Source organism: Melitaea cinxia, chromosome 14 (assembly GCF_905220565.1).
Source record: "Melitaea cinxia chromosome 14, ilMelCinx1.1, whole genome shotgun sequence".
NCBI lineage: Eukaryota > Metazoa > Arthropoda > Insecta > Lepidoptera > Nymphalidae > Melitaea > Melitaea cinxia.
The window spans coordinates 5,424,879-5,436,863 of record NC_059407.1 but is presented as its reverse complement, the minus strand read 5'-3'; the positions used below and the strand labels follow the sequence as shown (position 1 = coordinate 5,436,863).

General features: G+C 34.1%; 1 protein-coding gene across 1 annotated transcript; it reads right to left on the bottom strand.

Annotated features, from left to right (window-relative positions):
• Window positions 1-1,662: 1,662 nt before the first annotated feature.
• On the bottom strand, window positions 1,663-7,454 carry LOC123659867. The gene is made up of 2 exons (XM_045595032.1): window positions 6,171-7,454; window positions 1,663-1,773 (listed from the first exon to the last, which is right to left on the bottom strand). Exons 1-2 carry the CDS (start codon window positions 7,452-7,454, stop codon window positions 1,663-1,665), a joined length of 1,395 nt encoding a protein of 464 aa, XP_045450988.1.
• Between the last annotated feature and the right edge of the window lie 4,531 nt (window positions 7,455-11,985).

Here is an 11,985-nt window from a genome sequence, read left to right as displayed (position 1 = left end):
AGCCCCAGTAAAAAAAATCTAGTGGATTTAAGTCCGGGGATCGCGGAGGCCACAAAATGGGACCCAAACCACCAATCCATCTATTTGGATACGTGGCATTTAAATACACACGGACGTTTGCAGCATAATGTGCAGGACAACCATCATTTTGTAGCCAGTGGGATTGTCTCACTTCCTCAGGCACGTCTTCCATTAAATTTGGCAGGTCATTTTGTAGAAAATTTAAATAACTTTGTCCAGATAAGTTTCCGGTCAGTTCAAATGGACCAATGATTTTTCCGTTTAATATACCAGTCCAATAATTTATTTTGAACTGGTATTGTGATCTCTGTTCTCGCATTAAATGCGGGTTCGAGACTTGCCAGCTGTGAAGATTATGTATATTGAAGTATCCGTCTTTTTTAAGAGTGGATTCATCGCTCCACAGAATGTTGTCGAAGAATTGTGGATCTTGTTCTATTTTTGCAAGCATTTGTCGACAAAAAAACAACCTTGCATTGTAATCTCTCGGTTGTAGAGCTTGGACGCGTCTAATATGGTAGGGATGAAATTTATTTATTTTAAGTACACGGTGCACGGTCGTCTTCGAGATTCCAGTACGTCGTGCTATTACTCTAGTAGAGGTGGGCGGGTCTTGCTCAATTTCGTCAAGCACAATGTCTTGTGTATTGATATTAGCTATTCTTCCAGCGCTCATACCACCAATGCCGCTGCCAGGTATTCTGCCTTCCGAATAACACATGTGGACTCTGATAAATAGGCGGTAATCTGGATGACGCGCGGTAGGATATCTTTCCCTATAAAGGGCTGCAGCAGCACTTGCGTTGCTTCTGCATTCACCATAAATAAAGTGCATGTTTGCGTATTCTTGTGCCGTATATTGAATACGTGGCATCTTAATAAACAATACCAGTCTAGATACAAGCCAAGTCGTCGTAAAATCACCAAAAAAATTCCAAATCACTTATTAAAACTGAGAGTCCAATAAAATAGCCAGAAGCCGTCGTTATAACACTGATTTTAAAATCACAGAGAACTCCAAAAGGAATACACATGCGATACCGAACAAGTCGAGAGACGCACTAAATAATTGCCTTTATTATATGCCCTCGAGAGACAAAAGGTACAATGTATTAACATTATACTCTTCTCTCGCTCGCTCACACTCTACCTGTCCCTGTTTCATAAACAAAAGATGGGTCGCGTGGGCCACACTCAGGCAGTAAATACCGATATTATACGATCTTTACTACGATAAAAAGTTCTCTTTTTAAAACGTCCTTGTCATTGTCACCATTTAAGACAAGATAAGATTTTTATTAATTTTCTGTATTTAGATAAAATCATGTATTATACCATTTTGTAATCTGTATTAACTGCGCATATTTTTGAAATAGTTGGCCGCTTAGGTCTTCGTACTTTTTTTTTCACGAAAGGCTCTCAAACTTTGTCAAAATTATTTTCTTATCAAATTTTATGTTAAAAATTGAAGTTGATATTTTTTTTCCGAAAAAGTACAATAGATACTCATACTCTTTACTGCATTTCTAATAGTATAGTCTATGAGGAAAAAGATAACACCAAAAACACAACAAATTTCATTAATTTGCGGCCGTGGTGGACATGAAAGTAGAGTAAGGTCAATAAATATGTATTTTTTTTTTAATATCTCATATTTTTGGCACCACTTAGAATGTTTTGTGTATTTTTATTAGAGCGCTTGATAGCCGTACTATTAGGCGCTTCAGGGTTATCCATTCTTTCTGGGACACCCTGTATAAGCAAATATTCTTCGATGGTAAAATATCGTATACGATGACTTGAAATAAATGTATGCTATTATAATGCCCAGTTCCTTCATCACCGTAACGACATAAGGGATGGGTGACTTGATCCCTTAGGTTGAAGGTGAGCATGAAACACAATCATTTGTTTATAGGATAAAAGAATTTACATTTCTTGTGATTCTTGATTTTGAAGGGAGTAAATAAGTACATATATATTTTATTCATATTATATTACTAAGAGTACTCTAATATCTGCTTTTAACTCGGGTAGGGTACAGCAGGAAATTTCCTGTTCAAAATATGCAGCAGACCGACTGGGGTTCTCGACCTTACAGAAGATCACAGCTAAATAATACTGCTTTCAAGCAGTGTTGTGTTCCTGTTGGTGAGTAAGGTGACCACAGCTCCTGGGGAGAATTAGGGATAGGGTCGACAACGCGCTTGCGATGCTTACGGTGTTGCAGGCTTCTATAGACTACGGTAAGCGCTCTTATCATCAGGTGAGAACAACAAGTCATGGTAAAAAATCAACATACAATTTAAAAACCGCTGTATTTTAACATTAGGTAGATTATAAATTTACGCATTGGTCTCCAATGTTAATCAGGAACTATAATTTCATTAATATGTAATATACACATATTATTAATATATTAATTTTGTCAATTATAATAATAATGATTATTTCTTATTTATTTATAAGTATATAATAAGGTTAAGTATTATGTATGTATATATGTATTTATATGTGTATTCTGTATAAGTAGTAGTGTGTATGTATTAGCATGTAAGTTTATCATATAACTGCACCACCTACCCTGTCTCGAGATTATATTAAATTTATCTTTTCTTTAATTGGGTTGTCTGGAAAAAAATGGCTAAATACCATAATTCCGCCCATTGTACTTCAGAGTTTGTAAATGTTTTTAAATGTGTTTAGTGTTTAAAATGTAGTTGTGGTGTACAATAAATTATGAATAAATAAATAATTAAATGTATTTTATTTAAATAATTACCAGACTTAGCTAATCTATAGTGTCACGACAGACATAGCCTTTCAATTATATCAATGCTTGATCACCTCATGACAGATTATTTTAAGATTAATTCTACGATTCTTGAGAATTATTTAAATGTGTGAATAAGATAGGACGTAGTAAAGACCATTTGTCGAAGGATCTCTAAAATAAAATAAAAATCAGCATGTATTTTTTAAAGGGGAATAATCATAAACTGCAAGTAAATATTGTCTGGACTCTAAATAATCACATTTTTCTACATTCCTTTCATATCGGTCAAACTAACCCACTTTCACAGTTTAAGCTTATAAGCATTAAGTAAATTTATTGTTGTTTAGTTCGTTGTTTATTGTAACTGGTTTAGCATTGCAGGAGGCATTTTGCGATTAAACTAATGAATGCACATTTCCTTAATAGATGATGTAAGCATTTTTTCTTTAAAACTTGTTAATTATGTATCATGTTAATGGTTTTAATTCTGTATATTTTTTAGTTAGTACACATTCGTACACTTAATTATGTATATAGTATTAAAATTATTATGATTTGATGAATATTTTTTACAATATTGTTTCTAGGAATATAAAAATATAAAAAGTTAAATATTTCGTTTGATAAATATAAACGCAATTAATTTATTATTTTTTTCTAATGATAAACTGTTATTAAAAAATAAATATATTCTTAATTCGATTGTACTTGAAAATTTTATACTTCAATAACAAAGTCATGACACAATATTCACTTTAAACATGACACGTGACAGCGCAATCTCATCATCACTCACTTCAGCCTAATACAGTCCACTGCTGGACATAGGCCTTCACAATTCTCGCGCCAAAAATCGTGTATGTTGCCCATAGTCACCACGCTGGGCAGGCGGGTTGGTGACCGCAGAGCTGGCTTTGTCGCACCGAAGACGCTGCTGCCCGTCTTCGGTCTGTGTACTTGAAGCCAGTAGTTGGATGGCAATCTCGCCATCGGTCGACTTTTTAAGTTCCAAGGTGGTAGTGGAACTGCGTTTTCCCTTAGTCGCCTTCTACGACACCCACGGGAAGAGAGGGGGTGGCTATATTCTTACTGTCGTAACCACACAGCAACGATCTATAACAAAGTTATTATTATAAATGCTTAGTAAAACATATAATAGATATAAACTTATTAAGAATTTACTAAATAAATACGTAATTTATACGAAATTCAATATTATTTTTTCAGTCAAATTGTTTTTAAAGAAGTCTCGCGTACAAAATTTCATAATTAAATTTTACTTTAGTAATTAAAATATTGTTGGGAGACTCGTGAAGTGGTCAACGTCACGTTAAATGCGTCACTCAATCAATTTGCTGAAAATGAATGCACATTTGATTAATTTACGTTAAAAAAGTAGTAACTCATGTAAATCGATTCATTTCAAATCTAATTTAATTTAATTTAATTTAATTTACTCTTTATTGTACACATAAAAAAGGTTACAATTTACAAAACGATTCACAAAAAGAAATGTACAACAGGCGGTCTTATCGCTAAACAGCGATCTCTTCCAGACAACCAGCTTGGAGGAGATAATGTGAAAAAAAGCGGAAAGGGTGTACAGAATTAAAATTAATAGAACAGGAAGAAAACCAAATATACACACATACATGCATCCATATACATACATACACATATTAAAAATATATTAACTATACAAAAAAAAAATACAGAACACATTACATAATAATATGTACACACACTACGCATATAAATACATGTCAACATAAGCACATATATACACACACATACATACATAATATTATACATAACTAAGTATTATTAAGTAACAGTCGTAGAACAAATAAGAATATATAAATATATACAAATATCAGTGACTAATGACGAACTGGACGACAGTATTTCAAAGTCTTAAGTAGTGTTTTTTAACCATCTTTTTAAAGGAATCCAGTGATGTAGCACGTCTAATATGCAATGGCAAAGCATTCCATAGTCGTGCAGCCTCAATGCTAAAAGACTTGCTGTAGAAGGCAGTAGAGTGATTACAGATCTTCAGAGTTAGATTTTCACTAGAACGAAGTGATCTATTGTGTGAGTCACAGAGAAATTCAAAGCGTTCTTTCAAATAAGAAGGAAGGAAGGGATTAAATAATATAGAATATAGGAGAGATAATATATGAGTATTCCTGCGCAAACGTATAGGAAGCCATTTGAGCTTCGCACGGAACTCAGAGACACGGTCATACTTGCGAAGACCAAATATGAACCGAATACAGAGGTTTTGGAGTCGCTCAAGTTTATTTAGTTGATCCTCCCTTAGGTCTAGATAGCAAGTGTCAGCGTAATCAAGGATAGGATGAAGAAGAGATTGGGCAAGAACAATTTTAGTAGGAGTAGGAAGAAAATTACGCAACCTTCTTAATGAACCGACAGACGCAAACATTTTTTTGCTAACTTCACAGATCTGTGGATCCCACGACATAAATTTGTCAAACATTATACCCAGGTTTTTTACTTTTTCACTGAAAGGAATTACTACACCGGCAAAAGTTATTTGTGTCAAATTCGGCCAATCAATTCGTGAAATAAGCTGTTGGCTTCCGATAATTATAGCCTGCGATTTTGATGGGTTAACCTTCAGACCAAAGTCTTTGCTCCAGCCATTGATACGTTCGAGTTCCTGATTTAAAGCGTTAATCGTATTAGGTAGGTCTGTTAAGCTTGTGTGTAAGTAAATTTGGAGATCGTCAGCATACAGGTGGTAGGGAGAAAAAATATATTGAGTAATAGCATTTATGAAGATTGAAAAGAGGAGTGGAGACATCACGCCACCTTGCGGTACACCGGCATTGATATTAGCCCAGTCAGAAAAAGTGTCGTTAAGTCGCACACGTTGCCGGCGCCCATGCAAGTAAGAGTGAAACCAGTCAATCGCTATAGGAGATATGTTAAGAGAATTCAATATGGCAAGCAAAATGTCGAAGTCTACACTATTGAAAGCATTACTAAAATCAAGCAATGTCAAAACAGTGAGCTTTCGGTTATCTTTTGCCATGCGAATATCATCAGTGATTTTAACTAATGCAGTAGTCGTACTGTGGCCTGCGCGGAATCCTGATTGAAATGGGTTTAAAAGGTTGTATCTGCAGAGGAAAAGGTTAAATTGATTATAAGTAAGGCGCTCGAGAACTTTAGAAAGGAACGGTAGGATAGAAATAGGGCGAAGATCGGAGAAAGAGGTAGAATTGGGTTTTTTAGGCAATGGGATGATTATAGCATCTTTCCAATAAGATGGAAATGTACCGCTACTAATAGAAAAATTGAAAATATTTGTTATTATAGGAACTAAATAATCTATAATAGGAATTACCATTTGACGACTAATGCAATCAGAACCAACACTGTTAGATGATACCGCTAAAATATTCTTCTTAACATCACTATTCGTGAATTGACTAAATTGAAAAAAGGGAGTATCAGGAGTTGGAGAAGCTGAAATTTGAGAAATTGTATTTAATTTTGTTATGTTATCAAATGTAACAGAAGATGAGAAATGCTGATTAAGTGAATTTAAATTTAAGTTCTGGGAGTTAATATCTCGTTGCTGCTTGCCAACTCCTAGTGATTTGAGGAAATTCCAAACTCGGGCTGAGTCATCTTCCTCTATGACAGACTTAAAGATGTAGCGTCGATGTTCATCCCTACACAACCTGTTACAGCGATTCCGAGCTTTCCTGTACTTCTCACGATTTGTTTCGTTGGGATCGACTCTGTATTTAGCTTTGGCTATATTCCTTATCTTTTGTAGGCGTTTAACTTCGTCAGTCAACCATGGGGCCGGTAGATGTTTTAATCGCACTGGTCGAATAGGGGCATGCTTGTCATAAAGTTGTGTTATAAGGGAATTAAAATAATTTAACTTCTCATCAATTGAAGAAGCATTAAGCACTCCGGACCAGTCAATCTTAGATACATCCTCGGCTAGACTATCAAAGTCAATTCCACTAAAATTGCGCCTCATAAGAATTTTTCGTTTAGCTTTAGGAGGTCTTAGTTTATAAGATAAGAAGAGAAGGTCGTGATAGGAAAAGGCAGTAGCTACACATTGACCAAATTTTTCGACATGAGTAGTAGAAGAGACAAGAATTAAATCGAGAAGAGAAGGTGAGCAGTTAGGAAATGCGTGAGTCGCAGATAATGGCAATATATTCAAATTAGCTGCCTTTACTATAGATGTAAAGCGTGAAGTTCGAGAGTCATTTTTAAGAAGGCAAGTATTAAAGTCACCCATAATAATTGTGTGTGAAAACAAAGGAGTAAACTTTTCAAGAAGATCTTCAAAAGACATAAAATAGTCAATGGTGAGGCTAGGATTATAAAAAACACCAAGAAGGAGCTTAGTGTTGAAGAATAGGACTTCGATAAAAAGGTATTCTGCTCCAGGACTATTATGTTGTTGCGAAAATTCTATAACAGTAAAAGGAATATGAGATCGTAAATAAATGGCAACACCTCCGCCAGGTCGTCCTAAACGGTCATTTCGAATCAAGTGAAAACCTGGTAAGCAGAATGATGACGAAGGGAGACATGGTTTCAACCAGGATTCTGAGACTAAAATAGCATGTAAGTTTTTATTTTGAAAGGAGGCCAACATGTCAGGAAAATGAGCGGGTATACTCTGGGCATTGATGTGAACCAGGTTAAAAGGCCCTGACGCGTCACAAAAATGTGCATCTAATGGCCAGTTTCAATACTCTATCTATCTCTAAATTTGCTTACTAGCGATAGATTTTTGACACAATTTATATGGAGTTAACGTCAAAATTCTATCTCTAGTAAGCAAATTTAGAGATAGATAGAGTATTGAAACTGGCCATAAGTCATCACTGAGTGAGGGTATACTGAGAAAACTGTCATCGCTATCCGTTTCATTAGAAGATGAAATAGAATAAAAGGTGTCAGATGGATCGTCCTTGTTATGAATCATAGTCATCTAAAGATATTACAAAAATAAAAAATATATATATATATATATATACAATAAGATAATATATATAGTTACGATATATATATTTAAAAAAATATTTATAACAACAAAAATACTATGTAATAAAAAGAAATACAAATACTATTAAGCTCAATTCACATACTCACCAGCTACAGAAGGAGTTGTATTACGGCAACTAAGGCTTACAATGGAATAGTAGATAAGCAACAATAAAAAGAAAGAAAAAAAAAACGTAAAAATAAAAGACAAAAATTCAAAACAATAATAACAGGCAAGAGAACATTTGCAAAATGAAATAATTTTAGTTACTTTTTATCTTTTAACTAGAGTTAAATTATTAAAATTAAACAATTAATAAATACCAATAGGCAAAAAAAAAAGATTTTACTTCTAAGCCTACGAAAACGAATTATGATTAAAATTAATATTTTACAAAGTCTTAAAAGCCTTACGTTCACAACAACAATTTGTTACAACATAGTTTATTATTATCTATATGTTAAGATAGTCTGTGGTAAAAAATGTTTTGTTATGGTTTTGTTATTCGCTTACACATTGAAACAGGGACAAAAAGAACAACAATAATAAATAAAAAATATAAAAGTAAAGTTATAAACTAACTACAACTAGATTTGTTTATTTGTATGAAATATAAAGTGAATGTAAAAAACTATCAACACATTATAAGCTATATGTAGTATCTAATAAAGTGTGAGTTCTAAAAATAGCCAATTATGATTATATATTAAATTAAAAATTTACTCAAATTAAAAGTGAACAACTACTTTTTAGCCACTCTTTTAGATCTTAGAGGTGGGGCCTTACTGTCCGACGTGTTACTGGTGGCTGCAACACTTTGAACTGGCGATTTTGTGTTCGATGACGCGATAATGTTGTCGAGATCCAACATTCTTTCGATCTTATGTCGTGATCCATCCGGAGCAATAACATGAATAACTCCATCACGCGTCCAGCATTTGTCAACTCCGAAATGCTGTCTCGCCGCTATAAACACACTGTGTCGGGATTTGGTCAAGAACTCGGACTGCGTAATGCCGGTACCTTTGAACTTGGTTTTTGCGAACCACACCCTATTCCGCACAAGAACATCTGCGAATTTCACAACAATCGGGCGAGGTTTCTTTTCAGTTCTACGACCCAGTCGATAAGATGTTTTGATAGCGGTTGTGGAAAACTGATCAATGTCGAGATGTTCCGCGACAAGGCTGGTTACTCGCGCCGAGGTGTCTTCCGATTTTTCTTCAGGCACACCATGAAGCAGCAACATCTTTCTACGAGAACGCATTTCGAGTCGGTCAAATTCACAGGTAAATAGTTCTACCTGACGTTGGAGAGTATTTAAAGCTGTGATGACGAAGCTTTTAAAAGCAGCGAAGTCTGTAGCAATAGAGGACGCAGTGACCGGTGAATTCGCCTTTTGTAAATCTTGTTGGAAGTCCCTCATTGTCCTGTTAAATTGCTCAGACATAGAGGCCAGTAAATCTTTTATTGACTCCATTTCGAAAAGGGCCACAGAAGAAAAGTTTCGAAAGTATTAGATGCCTGTTATGTTGTAAATTAACACAGGATAATATTTGCTGGGAAGTATTGTGAACTGTCAGTACATAATATTTACTTTTTGGGCACTGTAACTTATTTAATTAAATAAAAAATACTATTTCAAAACGGAGATGAAGTTATCGCTTTTCACACCTACCCGCCAATCTAATTGAATTATTTTGTCCGTATAGAAAGCGAGGGCTCTGCTTGCATAATGACACGCTGTTTTATTGCACTCCAACTGAAATATATTTTGGGAAAACATTACAGAATATACTGAACAAAATAAATTCTACGAGAATATTTTTTTTAATTTTTTTTTATACCACTAAGCTTAAGCCACTAAGGATGTGATGGTAAGCGGTTACTGTAACCTATTTACCGCTGCAATATCAGGATTGTCAAAAGCACGCCCGACTCTACTCGTGCTGTTAACACAACCCATTCTTAGAAGCTCTGGCCATAATACCTCTAGTTTCTCTTATAATTTTCTTGTGTTTTTATCTATTTTGTTCGTTCATTACGAAAAAAAAACTTGCGACAGCATTATTATATTTGGCTTTTAGAGCGAATTTGAATGTAATCTACGAACCTATACACTCTAATATAGTATTAAATTTGTCACTTTTTTATAACCAAATATGTCCTTAAGTTATATTATTTTTTCATGACGAAAACATTAATTTTCTTCGACACGTGGTTGGTAAGCCAAAGCCGAGTTTATCTGAATGTAATTAGCATCTATGTGAATTCGTTGAGTACTATTAATAAAGAAAAAACGATTAAATTTCTCCCTTTAGTCTTAAATTTGTAAACTGTAAAAGCAACTGTTGTATTATAATTTCAGTTTCACATTATTGCAATTTCTTTCACACTATATTGAAGATAGTATTGATAAGGTAATATAGATGGTATATAAGGTGGTTTATAAGTTACATAAATTGAGAATATTTCAGATGACATATTATTGTAGGATATATTTGAGAACGCAATTCAGTGGGTCACACCAATTTCGACATGAAAGAACTTTTCCGATACAAGAAATAAAATTCCAGAAACCACTAACCTGTGACCATAAAAGGTAAGAACATAATTAACGTTTAGGTTTTGCTCAACATTTATTTGGGCATGAATTTGGCTTGGCAATAAAAATAAACAATGAAAGGCACCAGGTGAATACCCAAGCCAGTCACGTGCACACATGCGCAGAACGAAATGGAAATACGGGGAAGTGTTTACCAACTTGGTTGTTTTTTGAAAACATGTATGTTGTTAAATATTTACTTAGAACGTGACCAAATTGGTATGAAATGTAAGGTGAGACTGAATTTTAAAGTGTAAGTGTGTAAGTGTGCACATGATATCGTTCTAGGTAATCCACTGATGCTATCTGGCGAGTAATAAATTTTACTTCAACTTTACAAGAAATTTAAACTAAGTGCCCTAAAAATATAATAAAGACATTATACAAAATCTTGATAAGATATAAAAAGGTAGTAAAACTTAGGTATGTCGTAGTAGGTTATAAAATAGAAGGATAAAAAGTAATAAATAAGAGTTGAGTTGGTCGCTATTTAATTGGCAATGTCAATAAAATTATTAAGTCAAATTTTCTTTTTTTAAATAAAATGGGTATAATGTTTTCTAATTATAATTAATATCTTTATTAAAAACTTTTTTAATATCCTAAAATTAAATCAATTTTTTAACCGACTTCCAAAAAAGGAGGAGGTTCTCAATTCGACTGTATTTTTTTTTAATGTATGTTACATCAGAACTTTTGACCGAGTAGACCGATTTCGACAAATTTTGTTTTAATCGAAAGGTGGTGTGTGCCAATTGGTCCCATTTAAATTTATTTGAGATCTAACAACTACTTTTTGAGTTATATCTAATAATGCGTTTTTACTTGACGCTTTTTTCGTTGACCTACGTTGTATTATACCGCATAACTTTCTACTGGATGTACCGATTTGGATAATTCTTTTTTTGTTGAAAAGAAGATATCCCTAGTTTAGTACCATGATAAGGAAACCAGGATTTGATGATGGGATCCCAGAGAAATCGAGGGAAACTCTCGAAAATCCGCAATAACTTTTTACTGGGTGTACCGATTTTGATAATTTTTGATTTAATCGAAAGCTGATGTTTATCATGTGGTCACATATAAATTTTATCGAGATCTGATAACCACTTTTTGAGTAATCTTTGATAACGCGTAGTTATTTGACTATTTTTTCGTCGATCTACGTTGTATTACTCTTCGATGTAATTGAAGTCGGTTTTTTTTTCGTTTGCGAGCAAACACAATTATTTTTTCTGTTTTCCATCTTTCCACTCAATAAAATTATAAACATACATGTGATCACCCGACCTTTGACAGCACCGGTATTTTAATATCCTGAAACACGTGTAATATGGCCACATTTTACATTAACGATTTCCTTTGTCCCGATAACACGTCACATTACATTCACAGACGGACAATGACCACCGCAAAGTGACGTTGTTCCAATTAAACCGCGGATTGGCTTTTCAAATAAATCCAATATTTACTTGCCGCATAACAGAATATCATGTGTTTTACATATGCGTGTAATGGTTGCTGCGCCAGCAT

Coding starts and splice junctions, on each gene's coding strand:
- LOC123659867 (XM_045595032.1), bottom strand. CDS start 7,454: ATGTTGGCCTCCTTTCAAAATAAAAACTTACATGCTATTTTAGTCTCA. Junction 1,774..6,170: donor ATTGCATTAGTCGTCAAATG/GTAATTCCTATT, acceptor TTGCTTATACAG/GGTGTCCCAGAAAGAATGGA.